Source organism: Ammodytes marinus, assembly GCF_949987685.1.
Source record: "Ammodytes marinus genome assembly, chromosome: 15".
In the NCBI taxonomy this organism is placed as follows: domain Eukaryota; kingdom Metazoa; phylum Chordata; class Actinopteri; order Uranoscopiformes; family Ammodytidae; genus Ammodytes; species Ammodytes marinus.
In genome coordinates, this window is record NC_137219.1 from 9,859,742 (window position 1) to 9,879,387 (window position 19,646).

General features: G+C 40.7%; 1 protein-coding gene across 1 annotated transcript; it reads right to left on the bottom strand.

Moving 5' to 3' along the window:
• Nucleotides 1–297: 297 nt before the first annotated feature.
• On the bottom strand, nt 298–12,842 carry lclat1 (lysocardiolipin acyltransferase 1). The gene is made up of 6 exons (XM_080041955.1): nt 12,510–12,842; nt 7,975–8,142; nt 7,338–7,536; nt 6,394–6,540; nt 4,622–4,738; nt 298–3,119 (listed from the first exon to the last, which is right to left on the bottom strand). The coding sequence occupies exons 2-6, from the start codon at nt 8,140–8,142 to the stop codon at nt 2,593–2,595; spliced, it is 1,158 nt and encodes a 385-aa protein (XP_079898081.1). The 5' UTR covers nt 12,510–12,842; the 3' UTR covers nt 298–2,592.
• Between the last annotated feature and the right edge of the window lie 6,804 nt (nt 12,843–19,646).

Below are 19,646 nucleotides of genomic sequence, written 5' to 3' on the forward strand. Positions count from 1 at the left end.
AGTGTAACATGACTTGAATGATGAATAAATGAAAGAAAACCTTTGGTCACAAATCCTATGCAAGGTACTAACGTCACAAATATAATGTCAGCCAAGTGTTACATTTTCAACTGATGTTACTGTCAATCTAATGACCTGAGCTATTATATTTATTACATTAGCAAAAGTTCAAATGAGTTTAAAAGCAGTATCAGTATTTAAGTCAGTAGTCAACAGTTCCTAAGATGGCAATACAACTTGAAAGGACAATGACAGGAATCGTGAATGAGGTGATATAGTATATTTATTTTGATGTATATATCCTCCTTTAGGGGACTGAATCTAAACAGCGTCTACTGTGTTTACCTGAGGACAGTGGCTTTAAAGAGGCCCAGCATCAAAGAGTGATCGTAAAAATGAGCAACAGAAAACAGCACAAGTGAGAGTGTAATACGTGGAGATTCTAGCTGGTTCGGAGTTTGGGGAAAGTGACATGGTACCATGTTTGGCAAATTAGTACATGGTGATGATACAATTGCTAAAACAGCAAAATCACAGTGACTGGCAACAGCCCCTTTACACTAAAACTATAGGAGCTTACGATTATTATAAAAAATTATAATTAAAAAAATAACACGCTCCAGTCAACTTTCTTTTTGATCCTGAATGACATGTGTCTCACAAAACAGGGTTGGTGAGATCAGGTAGTTCACACATTGCAGAGTGTGACAGTGAGACAACAAATGTTTCCTGACACCCAGAATTAACTCGGTTCGAAAAGGTATTGGGCGGCAAGGAGAGTCAGTGGCTAAACGAGTGGTTGAAGCGCCACTCCAATCTCAATTTCTGTCCTTTTTTGGCACAAATTGGACTAGCTTTCTCAGCTGTCATTTGTTAATTGAGTTTGGCAGGCGCATCAATGCCAGTCCTCTAGAGAGGGACACGGGCAGAGGTGGGCATTACGGGGCTCTATAGGATTAGGTAGATTTCAGGGCCAGTTTCCACTCCAATTCTGGTCCTCTGTGCCACCCTGCACATCGAGGGGTAATGTTGTCCCAACAGGACATTCTTCCACCCCAGCACCACCCACATCCTGCCTTTACAAGGCATTCCCTTTATTCCCAGAAAGGTCACAAAGCTCATCTGCTTCTACAGTTATCAACACATGAGATCTCGGTAAGATCTTTGATCTTGACGAGGTGATGGATACAAGTGTTACCTCAACGTTATTTGTAACCTAATGGGCGAATATACCTTTTTCCTGATGAGACGGACGAAATTCAGTTTGCTTTCTTATTTCAAATCGCACACACTTAACTCACATTTGGCTTTTTTGTGCAAAAGCTACTTGAAGAACAAGCAGAAAAACACAATTTATGTATAGAGACCTATACAGTAATAAACATCATCACACAATCTCTAAAGGACTAACTGGGAAAGGATCATTCCCCAATTTGTATAAAAGGGTAATTACACCCAGTAAGGGTAAACAATGGTACACATTATACCTGTATATTCCTTAATAATTCTCTGGGAATCATATCGGTCCTTCTCTTTCCTTGCTATTCTTGATGGACTGGATTCTTGACTGATTCATTTAACTAGTCTATGAGTATAATCCAGCTGACTTCAGTGCTGATTTGAATATTGGTTATTATGTGCAGGTAGGCTGTGCTATGGCTCTGCTTCATAACATTTGACACTGAAATAAAACAAAGGGCAACATTGAAGACAATTAAACAACTTTCAAAGAAATGGCAACAGTATAACAAGTACTAACAGCATTGTTTTTGACACACGTCTACACTTAGGTTCTGAACTAACAACCATAATAAACAATAACAACATAAACTGATAAAATGCACCGATAGCAAGCTAAATAAAAGTGATTGTACAGGAAGAGACTTACAAGGGTCAAATGCTGCGTTTTTAGGGGTGTAATGATACATCGATATTGTTGGTGAAAGATCAAACCGCATAGATTGAACACCCAAACGTCGATGCATATCGTCGTATGCTTTTATTTTGAGAAACTCTATGCACATCTGTGTGTGAAACTATTTTGACTAAAATAATGGATTGTTTTTTCGTTTAAATATTTGGAAGAGCTCAGGAATATATTGTAAAATCATATTTTAGTTGTTTTTTTGTGAGCTGATATAAATATAACACGTTGCTTTAAATGATATCATCTCATATCAATCGCAGGCGCCTGAATCGAATCAAATCGTAGTCATATCACGGCAGACTTTGTTATTTCTGCAAATATTGTATCGTTGCCCAATGAATCGATCTAATATCGTATGGTGATTTAACCAGCGATTGACACCCCTACGCGTTATGTAATGAATTCCTTGAATCCAACGTAGATAAATGTACATAACATTCCTCTTTTTCTTCTGCAACATAAAGGTAAGCTTTCTCAAATGAAGCCACAAATACTGTCAGGAGGCAAACGCATTACTCCTCTTCTAAGGCATGGAGCATTGGGTCCCTCAAGAGGAACCTCTAGCCCTCTGGACTGAACAGGCCAAGACACCAGTCCTCAGTGTTCAGGCTGAGCATTGTTGGAATCTTGTCATTGTCCAGTCAACTCAACCCTGTCTTCCATCCTCACTGCATCTTCTCATCAAGCACCTTACTCTTCTCGCCTGCGTCGGCAGCCATGGACTTCCAGTATCGATGGCAGGACAACTCCAGCAGCTCCAGCCCTCCAATCAGCTTCTGCTGGGCCATAAAGACTATGACCATAACCAGGCAGTAGAGCCTGAAGGGAGCCCACAGCCACAGGCCCGTGAAGCACAGCGCAATGAAGCTGCTCCAGTACAGCAGTGAGGCTGCTTTGATCAGAGCCACGCGCAGCTCCGTCTTACAGGGCGGCACACGCGCAACACCTTCCCTGTCGAAGGCCCGGGGATTACCTGAGTAAAAGTCCCGCAGACGAACCTCCTTCTCGGCCCAGCGCTCTCGGCACCAAGCCTCCAGGTCTGAGGAAGAGGCGGGCAGTGCAGCCACTGGGTAGCGGCGGACATGGAAGTGGATCTCACGGGGGAAATGCCCCAGGATGAGGTGGCGTTCTGTCTGAGGGATGTTCTTTGGGTAGGCCACTGTGATATCATGGACGGCATCCAGGTTGTCTCCTAGGGAAAGGAGATTTACAATTTAAAAAAAGATTTGAAGGGAAAACATTTGCTGATAGTCTAAGATAAACCAAAACAACAGAAAAACATTCAACTAACTCTTTACTTGACCTCATTAGAGGGATTTTTAAATGTTTATGAAACAGTCCCGTTTTTCCTATGATGATCATTAATGACCTGTAACAGCAAACTAGACATTCAGAGAAAACAACCCCATTTTTATATAGTTTGTATTAATGCCGGAGACAATACAATTTAGACATATTGTCTTTCCCGAACAAAAGTTGACTTTGTTTCACAATCTTCTTATTACCATTATTAATTTTTTTATAGTAACATAAAAATCGCGGTGCATCCTGCTGTCTTGCTTTCTAAACAAATGCACTTGCCAGCACACGCTTCGGGTGCTGGTGTTGTATAAACACTACCACTGTCCAAAGATGCCGCTAGAATCAACAAAACTGAAAGTTCCCCGCAGCCCCTTTAATGTAAACTACGCAGTTTCAGACACGACAAGACTTAATATTATCCCATTTGCATCCTTTTCCTCGAACACAATGGTAATTCGAACTCTGTTACGCACCCTTAAAATCCCAGCTCTTAGCTCCATTACACATGGAACACATCTAATTATCCTTACAGCTTCACTCCCTGTGTGCCTTCAAAACTGCCATGGGCTCTATATACCATCATCACTGATTTGCGATGTCCTTGCAACACACACATGGGGCTAAAATAAATATCAAGCGGACAGGATGACACCTGCCAGCGTTTGCTCCTGCACAGCTCAGCTCTGCCACGATAAAAATAGCGCCGAACGAAGCACAGTGGACTTGGCCAGGGCACAACACGCACAGCATGTCAGTCAGTGATGCAGAGAGAGAGAGAGAGAGAGAGAGAGAGAGAGAGAGAGAGAGAGAGAGAGAGAGAGAGAGAGAGAGAGAGAGAGAGAGAGAGAGAGAGAGAGAGAGAGAGAGAGAGAGAGAGAGAGAGAGAGAGAGAGAGAGAGAGAGAGAGAGAGAGAGAGAGAGAGAGAGAGAGAGAGAGGAGGAGAATTAGCAGAGTCTGATGACATCACACTGATTCACAACACCTGCTTGGAGTTAGTGCCATGCTCAGCATCCGTGGCGGGAGGAGGATGAGACGACATGGCCAGAGGTGGTATTTAAGAACTCTGGAAGACTGCCAGAATTAGCTCATAGGGAAACATGAGAAACACGGGGGTGTTGTAATGGCTGGCAGTAGGGTGAAGTATAGGTCTGGGACTTCGAAGAATGATCCCTTCTTTCACGAACAGCGTCAGTGGATTAACCACAATCATGACAGGACATGCTATCGCCATGAAAGCAGGTAATTTTCCTTTGGTTAAGCAGATAAAATATTTTCATCATGATGAAAGACTCCCTTTGACCTTAGAAAGCCAATCATCAAATTTATAAAAAATTGGATCATCTTTAATTAAGACACACTTTCAGAAAGGGTTGATTTGGATCACACCTGACCTTTTCGTAGTCTGTCCACGATGAAGGTGAATCCAGTGGTGCGGGGATGTAGCACATACTCAAATTTTGGCAGCTTGTTCTGTTCAGCAAACACATCACTTCTTGCTCTTGTATTTTCTGCAACAGACATAGACACACGATTAACCTCAGGCAACTGCATTCACCATCTTAACTTGTGAGTGTTGAGTGTTTTTATTTTAACCCATTGATGACGGCTGCTGCGCGATGCCACATTGGCTCTCCTGCCTGATGCTGCGTCGTGCAGCATTATTACTTTATCTAATTTTCATGGCATTCCCAGCATAGAATGCACTGTCATTGGTTCAAATACACATTAGGTGGGTTTTGTTGATTTTTTTAAGACCACGTGACCACCCAAAAATTGTGTGGTTTGCCGAAAATCATGTCAATCAAAAAAATAAAAAAATAAAACAAAATAATAAAAAAAATACGCCAGCTATGTCGGCGACAGAACAGTTAGTGGCGTTTGGTGAGCAGAATCAAGGTCAACTATAGACTACTGACGAAAATCACACAACACATTGCATCTATTTATTAACAATATTTAATAATTTTCTAATTCATCTAATTTTGACGATTTTTAGAAATATTTGTTGGTTTGTAAGCGCTACGGGAGCATGTTTAAATAAAACCTGTGAACCTTAACTTTTAAATGTATTTTATTTCATGTTTCTATGTGCTACACAGGCTTAGATATTAAGGTTTTGGTAGACTTGACAATTCGTACTATTTTTTCAGAAAACCCTCAGGCATTAAGGACATGCATCCTAGATTGCCATAGTCATCAATGGGTTAAGGCACAACTGCAAATGTTATTTTCTGATGACTAATCTGACTGATCATCTTATTGCATTTTCTTATAACAGTACAATTATAACATACATTATATGTAATCAATTATTGATATTCCTCAGGGACTTGTTGCAGGCCCATGTAAACTATATCATAATAACTCATTAATCAGACTGTGTAAGTAGCTCTTTCAGGCCGACTTGAAGGACAAAAGGACAGACCTCTGTTGATTAGTCCTCTGCTCTACCCGGAGACAAAGCTGTGGCTTTTCATTCTCACACAATATTTCATTCATTTACACAAGCTCTACCAGCCTTAAACAGGGTGATGAACATTTTTAGAGGGGCTTAGGTTCAGCCTAAGCCTGAGCCTGCAGATGGAGGTCTATATGTACAGTATGTCTGTAGATTAAGTATTAGGAGAGTAAGAACTTCAGCATTAGACATCAAAACATACTGTATAGATCCCCTTGTTTCCTATGTCAAATTCGGCTTTGCTCTTTAAGAGGCTTAAATGCACACGTGTGGACTGTGAACTATTGCACACAAGAAGACAGACACACACATGCACAGACAGGAACACAACAGCAAACGTGAAACAATCTTTAAAGCCCTAAATCTGCATGCCAATTATTATGTAACTTCACTGGACCTGGCATTTCATCATGGTATGTACAGAGAAGTTAAGCTGCACCCACTAAAGCTACTCCGGTCTTTGATTGGCTAAATCATGATCTGTAACAGCTTTAGACACTAGTGTGGCTGTTGCTTACATTGAAAGATCAGAGTATACTTGCAGAAATGGCTGTGTGCGGTTTGCGTCAAGGGATTTGGCTATGTCTTATCACTAGGAAATTGTGTTTGCATAACAGTGCAAAGGTGGGTAATTCTGAAAATCTGAACTGAAATGTGGGCAAATTGTCCCATGAATGGATGGAGTGTTAACATAGTTTATCTCACCAGTGAGGTCTGTGCCCTCTGGGAACAGAAGCAGCTGCAGGGGCTCTCTGATGTCACAGAAGTAGTCCAGCATGTTCTCCAAGTGCTTCTTGTCATCCTCCCAACGGCGTTGAATAAAGACGAAGCAGGCCATCTGCATTGCCCAGCCTGGAAGATGCACGCAGAGTCTTCAGGTGTGTCATTGATTACCTTTCATGCTCAAACTAAACAGTTTTAAAAGAAGGCAAACCTAAGTTTCCCAGTAAAGGAACCGACTTTGAACCGACCAATATGCCCTATAACATACTGGTTATGGAAAATCAGGTCTGTCCAACTAGTGTCTTCTTGCAGGGAACATTTCTGTATTTTCTTTTCTTTGGTTATGTTAACCTACACTTAATCGCCAGTTTAACAGACACACTTTGCTAGACAAATACAGTCTAATATAACTAATCAATGGTTGAAGGATATGATTTTCAGTTTTTTTTTAATATATTTTATTGACTTAATGATTATGGTAATTTTTTAGGTGACTGTTTTTACTCCTGATTTTACTGCTGAACTTACTGAACTGACTTGCATTACACCTACAGGTGTTTCTACTTTTTTTTTGTCCACCCAAACCCCATCAATGAGTGAACAAAATGACAAAAACATCTCCCTGTATATTACAAATGCATGCATACATGAAAATAAAAATACAGTGTAAATCCCCTTGAGGCACATTTATGATTTGTAATATTAAACTTTGTAGATAAAATTTACTTGACAATATACCGGTTAATATTTAGATTCAGCTGTCATTTTGATTATTTCCTTAACTATTTGAAAAACATATGATGTTATAGGATCATATATATGTGTGTGTGTGTGTGTGTGTGTGTGTGTGTGTGTGTGTGTGTGTGTGTGTGTGTGTGTGTGTGTGTGTGTGTGTGTACAGGAAAGGGCACTCTCTCCTTACCCACCAAAGCCGGGCACCGCCTTCAGGGCAGCCTTGAGGCAGATCTTCTCCAGACGAAGGTAGCTGTACCGGAGCAGACAACACCAAAGGAACATCCAGTCCAGGCGGGTGCGGTGGTTCATGATGATCACACTTCGCTCCCCGGGAATGAAGCCATCCCCAGTGATCACCACCTTCACTCCGAATACCAACTCCAGCAAGGACTACAGAGGGGAGAGAGACGCCGGGATGGTGGGGGAATAAAGTGGTGCAAGAGGAGGCAGAATGGAAAGGCATAGTGTAAGAGAGCAAGGAGGAAAGGTGGATGATCAAGGGGAGAAAAGAATGATCAATTAAAAAAAGATGTAGAGGGAGAGAGAAGGGACTGGGAAGAGGTGAGGTTAGATACATATGAGGTAGAGAGAGGGAGACAAGAGCGAGAGGAAAACAAATTAATAATGCTGTTAATTCATGTGGTCCCTGTAAAGAAGATTTGACACAATTTTTAACTAAGTCACATAAAATAAAATATTTTAAATGGTGAAGCATTAATATATGGCTCAGATGTCACGGATTATCGCAAGTATGTCAAACACGGGTGTCTTAAGACCGTCTGGCGCACACAGCAGTAGGCTAAGCGACGGCTGAGCTGGTGTACACACCACAGGCAGGGTGAGCCAGGTAGCAACGATGCGGTCAGTGATCCAGCGGTACCAAGCGGGGGACAGCAGCATAAGGGGCAAAAATGGACCCAGCATGAAGACACTGCCGAAGAAACTGCCCAAAAACAGGGTCACCACAAAGTACAGGCCCCGCACCGACACCGCCATCTGTGGAGAGAGAAAAACAGGATCAGATTAGCTGGAGTACAGATCAAAGTTCAGATAGTGTTTGAGGGAGCAGTCAAAGAGTAAAGTGAAGTTGAGTATCAGGTTGATAAGGGGATACAAAATTGATGATATTTATAGAATGTATTCCTGACTAAGACATTAGACACTATGGAAAAGGAACTTAAGTGGAGCAACTCTGTAACATGATCCAAATGGGGTTATCGACAGTCTCATCAATAGAAATGACTGCTGTTCTCCTGTTCCGCTGACATATTTTCCTACAAACAGTGGAAAATCCAGGTCAGACATTCCCAGTGCGGAATGTAAATAGGGGAACCTTTGACTGCGGGTAACTAATTGTGGTTGCATGGTCACTTAATCAAACGCGGCTGTGCTTTTAAAAAGGATTGACCGACTGTCCATCTTTCTGATGTTTAAACCTGGTAGTAAAACATCACTGCTACAATCGCTGAAGCAAAAAAGCCACTGTAGGTGATATGACAACATGTACATTAAAGGCCTACTTCACCGGTTGGAATATGAAGTTGTATTGAACTCGGAGATCCTATTTAGTATAAATGTGCAAAAAAAAGCCTGAGAAAAGGCAGAAAGAGTGTTTTATGGTCTCACTGTCTAACCCTACAGTTTCCTTACTGGTCAGGAATAACAGTACAGCTGGGCCAAGGGAAGACTAAGGGAAGACTGAGGGAGGAAAAACCTCATTCACTATATTATAATAGTTATTTTATAATGATAGAACGCTGGTTCCGTATGGGTGAAGTATTCCTTTAAGAGACTATACAAATGCTGCCATACCGTTGTATTGTAGTGTGCTGTACTATTTAGAAAATACAGCATTTTAAAAGCAGGACAACATTGGATTTTTTTTTCAACTTGTGATGGCGCAAGAGGGGCCCAATGCACCTGAATATATTAAAGTTATCTTGAATGCCATCGGCCCCGATAGTAGGAGTGAAACTAAAACTGAAATGATAACAGACTAATGGCGGTCGTATTGAACTGATAAGCCTAAACTTTATACCACTTCGATAAAGACATGAATGAAGTGGTTTGATTATTATCCTCCTTATTATTGATTACAAGCCGGTACATCTTTATAATTCAAATATATGTTAACATTTAGAGCCCATTCTGAAATCAATTGATGTTTTTACTGGTTCGAAAAAAAAACACCCATAAAAATGTAAAATACTGCAATGCTCTCTCTGGATGAACCTTAAATGTAAAACCATTAAGTGGACTGAATATTATAAAGTGTGTCCGTAACAGTAGCTGCAACATAACAGAAACACCACATGGTCATTAGATCCCAGCGGGAAGGGAACTGAGCCTGTAATCCTTCTTAGAAATTCAAAACCAAGTAACAGGACCTTCAATTGTCCATGACGTTGAAAGGGGCTCATCTGGACATGCGAATGGGGATCCCTTGGCATTTCAATGACAAAGTGGTGACCACTTCAGCTTCCAGTGATAATGATTCACAAACAGCTGTTTTCACTTATTTTACCTTCTCAGGACAATGTGCTTGAAAGGAATCTCTCCCTCTCTTCTGTTCAATCTGTTGCACCTGTTTTTGTGCTTACGCAATTCCTAGTATGGCTGGCCAGGCTAGTATAAAAACTAGTTTGGTGGGCAGGGCCTTAAAATGATCCAAGCAGCCAGTAAGAACATCAGTGGCCCACTTTTTATTAACATGTAGTCGAACCAAAACTTTTAAAAACTGGGGCAAGTGAATGAAAAACACTTTCTCAATATCAACCAATTGAAGTTGCCATGGCATGAGCAATAACTGTCAGATGTTTTCACATGCCGCACTTCTACATACAGAGACACTTTTTATAAAGGGCTATGGCAACTTGATTTGACAGTGAAAACCACTAAAAGGGTTTTTTCAAGTTAACTGCATCTTGTTTGTATGCGAGTATTTAAATAGGAAGAAGGACATGGATGAAAAAATGGCACGCATGCTCAGAACGAAAACCAAAATGCAAAGAATAAGATTCACTTGACTTAGGTAAGTGCTGGCAGAGTCAATTACAAGTAAATCCTCTGAGATTAAGGTCAAAAGGGTAAAAACAGTAATTACATTATAGGAGCTGGCAGGAAATGAGTCTGAGCTAATGCTACAGGGAGTCATTTCATCCAGCAGGTGTTTTCTACTCCTAAATGAAGTGCAGTTCCAACTTAATTACTGTTATGATTGCAAGATCTATCCGTTCATACCTGCTTCAACCCCAACACTACCGTCATCTTTCCCTCATTGACACCCTCTGCGGCACCGTGGCGTAGCAAGTCTCACCGCAGAGACCAAAGTGGCTGATGGTGCATTTTAATGATGCAATCGTGTTTGCTTGCATTATAACACGGGCAATAAGGATTTAAGGGTTATTGGTTTTAACGATGGAACATGTGAGACATGAGAGAAGTGAGAAATTAGGCTTGCTCAGTCAGCACAAACACACAAAAAAAAGGTGTCTGCTGGGACAACCAGTCCCGCCTATTCATAATAATTACAAGAAGCCAGGTCACACCTAGAGCAAAGATGTTTAGAAGTGAATGGAATTATGGACATTAAAGTGTTGAATAAACATGGTTTCTTCCGCTCGGCCTATACACTGGAGAAATAACACTTTTTTAAGTAAACAACTAAATGTTTCCATTCTCCAAAGCAAGTACCACTTGTGAGTTATTCCCATCCATTTGGATTGTTTTAATATTTATTTAATCACCATGGTAATGATCTTGAAAGCACATCCCCAAACACACCACCACATGCAATACACAACATACTCCTCATAGTCCAAGTCTGGATTCTCTGGCAATCATTTTGCATTCCTTACTTTAAGCCAAGACCAGACATCCCAACAGAGCAAAGCAGAGTGAAGAGGTCAAGCATGTCTAGGCTAAACAATGATCTTAAGTGGTGTACACGCATGTGTGTGTGTGTGTGTGTGTGTGTGTGTGTGTGTGTTCAGGGCACAGACAGAGAAGAAAAGAGAGGTAGAATTAAGGAGATAATTAATTTATAATTTAAGTGCAGGTCTATTTCCAAACCTAGAGTGCACTTAGAGAAAACAAACCTCAAAAACTGAACTCTCCGACCTGATGTAATAACCAAAAACGTCACAAAACTATTACAATGTTTTCAAAGTTCCACAGAAATCCTTACATAACTTCCGAATATCCCTTTGACAAACAGCCAGGCTAAATGGCAAAACATTAAACACATGAAAATAGACAGCTGGTTAATATCAAGCATTAACAACCTCATAATCCCTCAATCTGAACCCATTATGTCAAGAGCGACCGGCCTCTTTCAATGTATGTAGTAGGAATTAAACACAATAACACTGTATAGGACCCTTTTCCCCCCCAAACTGACCAACTGGAGGTCATATTGAGCTGGAAACGCTTAACAGCCTTTATGTATTACTGAAAATAATACAAAAAATAAATAGGATTTGGAGAAATTTATTAAGTTGTAATCAAGATAGAATAAAACCTGGTTTTCTGAAGTTCTTAAACAAATGCCAATATTGCTTTTGCCACTAACAACAATAATTCCAGAGTGGATACACAATTTTGCATTAGCTTGGAAAGACATTTTGATTACTCACAAGTTACTTCTGGTTTCTGAGTACATGAGTCTGAATGGATTTTGGTTAATAAACAGCTGGAGCTGCACAAAAAAAAAGCCTATTGGTTAAGGAGAAAGGTGCACGTCAGTGGCTGCTTCATGGACCTTCCATTCCAGCGTTTGGAATGATTAAATCAAACCCATATTAGAAGACCTTGTTTATTTAATCTGATTTAGTCCAATAAAAAGCTATAGTACTATTATTTTAAGTGCACACATTTCCATAATCCCAAGGCTGGCCAATGACAAAACAAGGACTTTAACCAGTAAGACAAAACAGGTGAGCCAAAGTTTAACTTTAAGCAAATAGGTTATGCAACCAGGCCCTAAACGAGATTTTCCATGTGCTGTCCTGTCTGTAAATAATCATCCCTTTGCATGTTGCTTTGTGAATAATTACTTAACCCCAGCGAATAAGTGCACGGCAGGTGAGAGATGGAGAGAAGGTCGTTGAAGTCAACATTTACTGGCTAATGCGGAAGTTATTGTTAAGATAGTTAAGCGTTATGATGTGTTAAAAATATATATGACATGAAGACAACGCTACCTGCTGTCACTGCAGGTTATGGTTGGGCCACTCACAACAACATGAATGCTAACATAACTCGCCAATTCTAACAGAAGCTTAGCCGACGTTACCATGATCATTTATGTCGGCTAATGCACTATTGTCAATTAGTGTACGTACTGCCGGATGCAACATACACACCTTTCGTGTTTGTTTGTTCTCCTCCAGAAGTACAGTTCGCTTTAGCCGAGCTACTTTAGGGAGCTCCAGTAAGTCCAAACACTTGGTTGCGACATAGCAACGTTAGCAAGCGGCTGCTAACGTCATTAGCTTTACTAGCAAAGCTTATCGGGAAATGCGCTACGAGTCCTCAAAGCTGACGCCTGTTGAACCTAATCACGTTTTCGCAAGATATTAGCCGAGACACCCCGAGTAAACGACGTCTTGTCTTTAATTGGGTGCATTTAGTTCCTAACTATGAATGCAGCAAAAGCTGTAGCCGCCTTACCATTTTGCTAACACTATCTTAACTTGTCACCCCTTAACTGTCCCTTCACAAAGCCGTCATCAGGGGGCGCTGTTTGTGCAAGCACCACAGACTGTAGGCAGCGCACATTTAGTGAGGAGGGTAAACCGCAAAACAGCGTATGGAAAACGGAATGCAGTGTATTTCACATGTTGATTGTGACTATGGTTTACGTAGCCTATTTGTTGTAATTTGAACAGCAGTCAAATCACTCTAAAAGTGATTGTAAGATGTGCAAAAGGATAGAGAGATGCATGCATGCTCTGCAAATGCAAGTAGTGGTGGTGGAAGAAGAAGTATAGGCCTAAGCATTCGTTGTCAAAGTAGGCTCCTAATACCACAATGTGAAAATACTGCACTATAAGTAAAGTCCTGCTGCATCCAAAGCCTTATCAATGTTAAAGTCTAGAGGTAGGCTACTATCAGCATTATAGGCCTTATAAATTAAAAGTGGGATCTCCCCATGCAAAATAATGCCCCTGTGGAATAAGTTATTACTTTATTATTGTAAGGCCACAGCTCAATTATTGTCAGAGCAGCACACCTGGACCTGGACCTGGCCGAGGGGGAACTAACTTGTAACTTGCCTACATAAGGTCTGACAGTTAAACCTGTCACAATGATACATCGATTTTTATATAATAATAAAATAACGTTTAACATAATCATAATTTAATCTGCAAAGTAACTTGTTCCTCTAGCTGTCAAATAAAGAAGAGGATCAAACAGTACAAGATGTCTCTTTAAAATGATGACAGTAGAATAAAGTAGTCTTTCCTCAAAATTTTAACTAGGCCTATAGCAGAAAATAAGTTAATAAGTACAGTTGATCAATCACAGTATTGTCATTTAAATTTATATGTGTAACCAGGTGAGGATTTTAAAAAGTGAATTTATCCAATCAAAGGTGGAGTAACCAATTTAGAGAATGCTTGTTGTCAAAATCACTTTTTGCCAAATCAGTGGATATCTCCTCACAATCTGCTTATTGTCAATACTCTGTGGGCACTGAAATCCAGTGTTAATACACAGCCTATGCTCTGTAAATCTGTTTGTTGCTACGGTGGCTACCCTTTGTTTACATACCTATTTACAGAGCCTAGGCTGTGTATTAACACCAGATTATTTTTTCAAATACATACAGGTGGATCGTGATGAGATATCCACAGATTTTGACAAAATTGATTTTGATGACAATCATTCACCAGAATTGCTAACTTCCCTTTTAACTAATCTAAAATCCTCCTCTCAATCATTAAAACAGGATAACAATGAACAAGAAAAATCTGCTCCACTACACTGATAAGAAAATTGTTATATATGCTGCATACTTAATGTCTGTAAATTGAAACTGTCTGTACATTTGTAAAGACATATAAGTCTTTAAATCATGTTTTAAATGTCACTTGAAGTAGGTCCATTTCTGTAATACTATGGTGCTCACTAATCCTCGCTCATGTTGCAGTATTCGAAAAACTCATGTTCCTCAAATTAAACAAGTCAGAACTCATCCAAACCTCAAGCGTTGTATCAATGATATACTAACTTGACTGATTCCCCCCAACATAGCCTTTTAAAGTAGTGTACATCCTAGCATGTGTCATTTGTTTCTTTTACCCACAGTTATGAGCTGTTCTACTGTTACAGATTACCTCAGCATTCAGTGATGTGTGTGTGCGCAGATTGGTAAATGTGAGTGTATTTGAGCATGTTCTCTCCTGTGTGCACGAATGCTGCTGCTGCTGTGTGTGTGTGCGCTGTGTGTGTGTGTGTGTGTGTGTGTGTGTGTGTGTGTGTGTGTGTGTGTGTGTGTGTGTGTGTGTGTGTGTGTGTGTGTGTGTGTGTGTGTGTGTGTGTGTGTGTGTGTGTGTGTGTGTGGGTGTGTGTGTGTGGCAAGTGAGGTAGAGACGGACTGACAGACAGGGTAAAAGAGAGAGTGCACTTAGTCAAACTCAAGACTTTTCCATGACCTGCTCCCTATGGCATGCACTTTATCTGAGGGACTGAGTGAACTGTATAGCTTTGTCAGTATAAACTTCTCAAGGGTCAAAGCATCACTTCAGAGGGGAACGGAAAAAACTTTGCTTTGAAACAAGTGCTCATTTTTTTCTTCAGTTTTATTTAGTGCCAACTCACCTTCAAAAAGAGAGGCCCATCCACATGATGAACGATGGTTGTCCAAGATAATTTAGCAAAGGCAATTTGATCAGGTGCTCCTAATTATACTCCCTTCCAAATATCTAAGCCCTCTGGTAAGAATCAGTCATTTTAATCCATTAAAAACACAAAACATGCACGGTTTAGTTATACGTCTGCTGATAAAACCGACATGGGAGGTAAGCCAAGGCATATGCATGTATTTTTTTTAATGGTGAAAGTCAGGATCAAATTCACCAATAAATGTAGAGAACAACAACATTCATTTATGTTAGACATGCCATTACACTTACATAACTCGACGTGGGAGAGACTGGGCGACTTTTCTTGGCACTGTACACTGTGTTTTGGTTTATTTTCAGTGGAGCCTATTATTATTGATAGCACTTTAACATGTATTTATTGAAAAAAATCATCATTCAGTTTGTTTTTTTAAACATTCTTGCCACTAATGACCTCTTGTGCTTTCTTGGTAGTTGGAACAGCGGACATGGACGATTTTACATCAGTCGTCTTCTCTTTCACTTCACTTCCTCTTCATGTTGACATGTCTTGGCCTCACACCTGTAACAGCACAGGCACAAAGCTTATATTCCAGTTTTGCATCTCAAGTTCTGCGTGTTTATCTCTCTGCTTGTGTCCTCATTCTATCCCCCTGTGTTTTTCCTCCCTTTTTCCACCCTGGTCTAGTCCCTAGGGGCAATAAGGATTAGAGTGGCGGGGCCATACCCTGTCTATTTACAGCCTATGGAGGAGCAGCAGGCTGTGGTTTAGCAAATTAACACACAAAATGACAGAATAAAGCGGATGACAGTAGACTTGTATGGATCAAAGCTTCAGAAGATGAGAGATGAGATGGGGATGTACATTAAATCATCCTGTTAAATAGAACGAGCCCCAGTGTGCTTGGACTCATCGGTCCAAATATGTGCTTTGGTTGTGGAGTCCAGCATAATGCATTATGTCTGACGTGCAGGTACAGAGATCAGTTTGGCAGAGTATCGAGAGCGCTCCTTGACTCTGATTAATTGTGAAGTCACGTAGGCTTTGTTTTGAATAGCACTCACTACATTGTGGTCCACAATGTTCTCGTTTGGTGTTTCACATGGCGCTTTGGGGATTTTGAATGTCAAATATACATTCAGGCAAATGACAAATGACTTACCTCAGTGACTTCTAGAGGTCTTGTGCATTTGTTTTTCCTAAATCCAGGTTGTTTGTAGTGTCATTTGGAAAGCACAGTTAACATTTTTGACATTTGTCATTTTTCGCAGTGCTTGCATTTTTACTTTATCTGAACAACTCTTTTCTAAGTAGGCCAAATACACTAAGTCTATAGCCTGTGATTTACCCATGTCACAGTGCAGGTGTTCTGTATGCTCTACCTCCTCAACATCCTTAGTTTTCTTCCCTGACCCCTTTCACCTTTTAATCCTGCCTCCTTGCTGCGCGCCTCTCAGCGTATCTTCCTCCAGCTCCTCTCTTGTCGACTGTGCCAGATATGTGTCTACGCATGGTGGGCCGTCTCCAGACAGGTTATAAATAACTAACAGAGTTTTTGCTACATGTCCTGAGAGCTCTACTTTCTTCTCACACTTGAGGAACCATGGGAAAAGAATCTTTCCCTTACGCACATGGCACTCATAATAACAGACGCATTTATACATAAAACCTCCAAGCCCATGTGCAGATTTGCAAGCTTTGCACAAACACACAGACAAAGTTACGCATGCACACAGAATAAACCTTGGTGGCTTATACAGTAAGGTTGCAGTATTGAAATAGCAAGGTTACAAGAACAGAGAGCACTGTTTATATTGAAATGTTAACTTACGTTACATAACCTGCCCTGTGGGAATCCAGGGTAGATTTCTACTGTCATGTAAGTATGGGAAACTTGCTGAAACAACAGAACAGGATAAAAGTCTGTGAGAGCGAAAAATAGAAAGAACAAGAAAACAGCTACAGCGGAGAAAAGAAATGAGGAGAGGGAGTGGAAAAAGAGTTCATCAGATAAGCCTTATTTTTCTCCTCGTGACACACCAGATGGAAGAGAGAGAGTTATGTTATGGGTACAGGAAGGGGTCGGTGTGAGTTTAAGTGTCGAGGAGCGACAGTGAAACAGCGTTAATGTGGACTATAGTTGGGAGTCGGGGAGAATTTAGGGGTTGGCAGGTCAGACTCTGCTGACACACTGGGATCAGCGATTGGATTGTTTCCATTGGAAAGAATTCCAAGAATGAGTTAGAAGAGCTATCAGTGACTTCACCCAGAGGGCTCCGACAGCAGTTTCAATACACGGCCAGGCCCACACACTCACACGCGTTTAAAGATACTGCGTCGCACGCCAACAATGGTGTGCGAGACACACTCCGTTCCCCAGCCTACAGTATGTCACTGAGTGCTCAGTGGCTCTCGCTGGGCACTCATCTTACCATTTGTAAAACAAGTGCTGTCACCTCAGACCAACAGCAGAGTGGTTAAGAAATGAATTAACACAGTAAAGAAATTGAGAAGATGTTCATAGGTCAGCATAAGTTTAAAACCTCTTCAAACTTCAATGACATTTCTTCATAACATAAAAAAACGAGCATGACTTAACAATCAGTAATTTAAGGTTAAGAATTAACACCCATAGGTGTTATTTATAAAGCGTAGTAGACTAGTTATAGTCAGGAAATATCCCTGTTCTTTTTTCTTGCAAACTTAAATAAGTTGATTGATACCGCTCTAAAGTCGGCAAGGTATGAAAGCAAAGCCAGTAGATGATTGACTTAGCTTAGCTTAGTTTATATTAGCATAGCTTGGCTTAGCATATCAATTTTCCTATGAATTAAACAAATAAGATATAACATGTTACTAAGTTAGCTTTACATGCAACTTTAGTGCATGATAAAAAAAATTATTTTTCCTATCCCGTGGCTCTATTCTTCCTCTGTACGAATCTAGCTGACGTATAACTCCGAGGCAAAGTGAGGGACAACGGGCGGATAGCTGTCACTTAAAAGTTGGCGCCCCTAATTACTCATACATTTTAACCTCCAAAAGAATAAAAACTAGCCTGCTAGAAAAAAATTCACCCCCCTCAGTGTTGTCATGGAGACATGACCGAAACATACAGACTAGAATGGTTTTGTGGACCAGCCCATAAATAGGTTTATTAAGACATTGAAACATGTGAAAATGGCCTGTTTAACAAGTGAGTCAATGAAAAATTGCTCACTTTTGGTATCACCCCCTAGTGGCCACCGGAATTTACTGCAACGTTTGTCACTTCCGCATTGGATGCTGGTAGAAATCACTGTGGTTGGGGCTTGGATGTTACCTGATCCAAACAGAGCCCATGCAAGAATTACTCTCGAAATTTGGCTGGAAATGTTGTGTTCGCGTAGGATCCCATCATTCAAAGAGGCCGGCTGATTGAGGAAAAAAAGGTTTTCAGGGCTTTAAAGTGAGTTCTCTCTGGGTGTTGTAAATGAAAATTCACTTTTCTTAATGAATGTTGAGCTCCTGTTACATTTCTTTCAGCTCTCAGTCTCACTTTACAGTGGTTCAATTAGGTGTAAAGGGGAAAAGCCACAGTTGTTTAAAGTCTGGCTGTTTTCAGATAAGGTGAGTTCAGCTCAGAGCAAAACCAATCGCACAAGACACCGCAAGGCCTGAGGGGTGTGCTCATTGGAAACAAGTAATTACACATCGTTAATTTGGCTTGTATATTGCTTTGTAAGACTTACTGTAATAAGGCTTTCAAGAGGCCAATGTGATGAGAAGATTGTAGCATGACTGTGCCCTAAATGCACAAAAAGCCTTTTATGTGCAATGAAGTAATCACAAAAGTATAGCAGGGCGTACTGGTTTAGTTTTTTAATTTGCTTTAAGATTGATGCTTGTGTGTCAAAGGCAAAGAGATGGCATCAACATTTTTTTAAATAATAGTTGAATTAAAAAAGAGTCTTTAATTGCGATACCTTAGCAGTATCTGAGTTCATGACCTGAGAAGTGGCTGAAGAAAAGCAGAAGAGGTGAAGTTAGGAGCTGCTCAAATTGTCAAAATTCTCTGACTGAAAAAATGCTTCAGGGGCTTCCTTTCATATGTACTCTATAGCCCCAGATGCCCCTTTATTATAACTGAAGTATATTGCTTTCTCACTATTGTTTTCTCCAGTAATATTTGAAAGTCAGGGCAAAGTTCAGAGGTGTCTGGCTGACGTCACATGAATGCTTAGCAGGTTGCAAGTTCAGTCAGAAGTTCTCTGAGGACTGTGGCCATCCCTTTTTAACTTCTTTTTGATTTCTTCTTTCCATGATCTCATGACATTTTCCGCTGTGACCAAGGAGCACTTGTTAAAAAAAAGGATAAAAGACATTCCTGTTCTAGCCTATTTGGAACTAGCTACTGGCTCCCTGGGCTAGACACAAACTCTGCCGCTGACCACCATTATCAGCTGGGGGCACTAGCGGCCTTACGTTTCACCCGTTTCAATTGAAACTCGCCCAGGGGCCTAAGGGCTCAGGGGGCCCTCCAGAAATACTCATAGTAACATGTCGCATTGTCAAAGAGCTCAGTCACTGTCAATAACAGGAATGGCCTAAATATAAGGAAAGAAATCATAATGGGCCCCTCAACTAGTAGGGGAGAAATACAAAAGCATAAG

What these genes read in the sequence shown, in the direction of transcription:
- lclat1 (XM_080041955.1), bottom strand. Translation starts at nt 8,142, where the DNA reads ATGGCGGTGTCGGTGCGGGGCCTGTACTTTGTGGTGACCCTGTTTTTG. An exon ending in AGAGGGCACAGACCTCACTG is followed by an intron (nt 4,739 to 6,393) that starts GTGAGATAAACT and finishes TGTCTGTTGCAG; the next exon opens with AAAATACAAGAGCAAGAAGT. An exon ending in CGTGGACAGACTACGAAAAG is followed by an intron (nt 3,120 to 4,621) that starts GTCAGGTGTGAT and finishes TCCTTTCCCTAG; the next exon opens with GAGACAACCTGGATGCCGTC.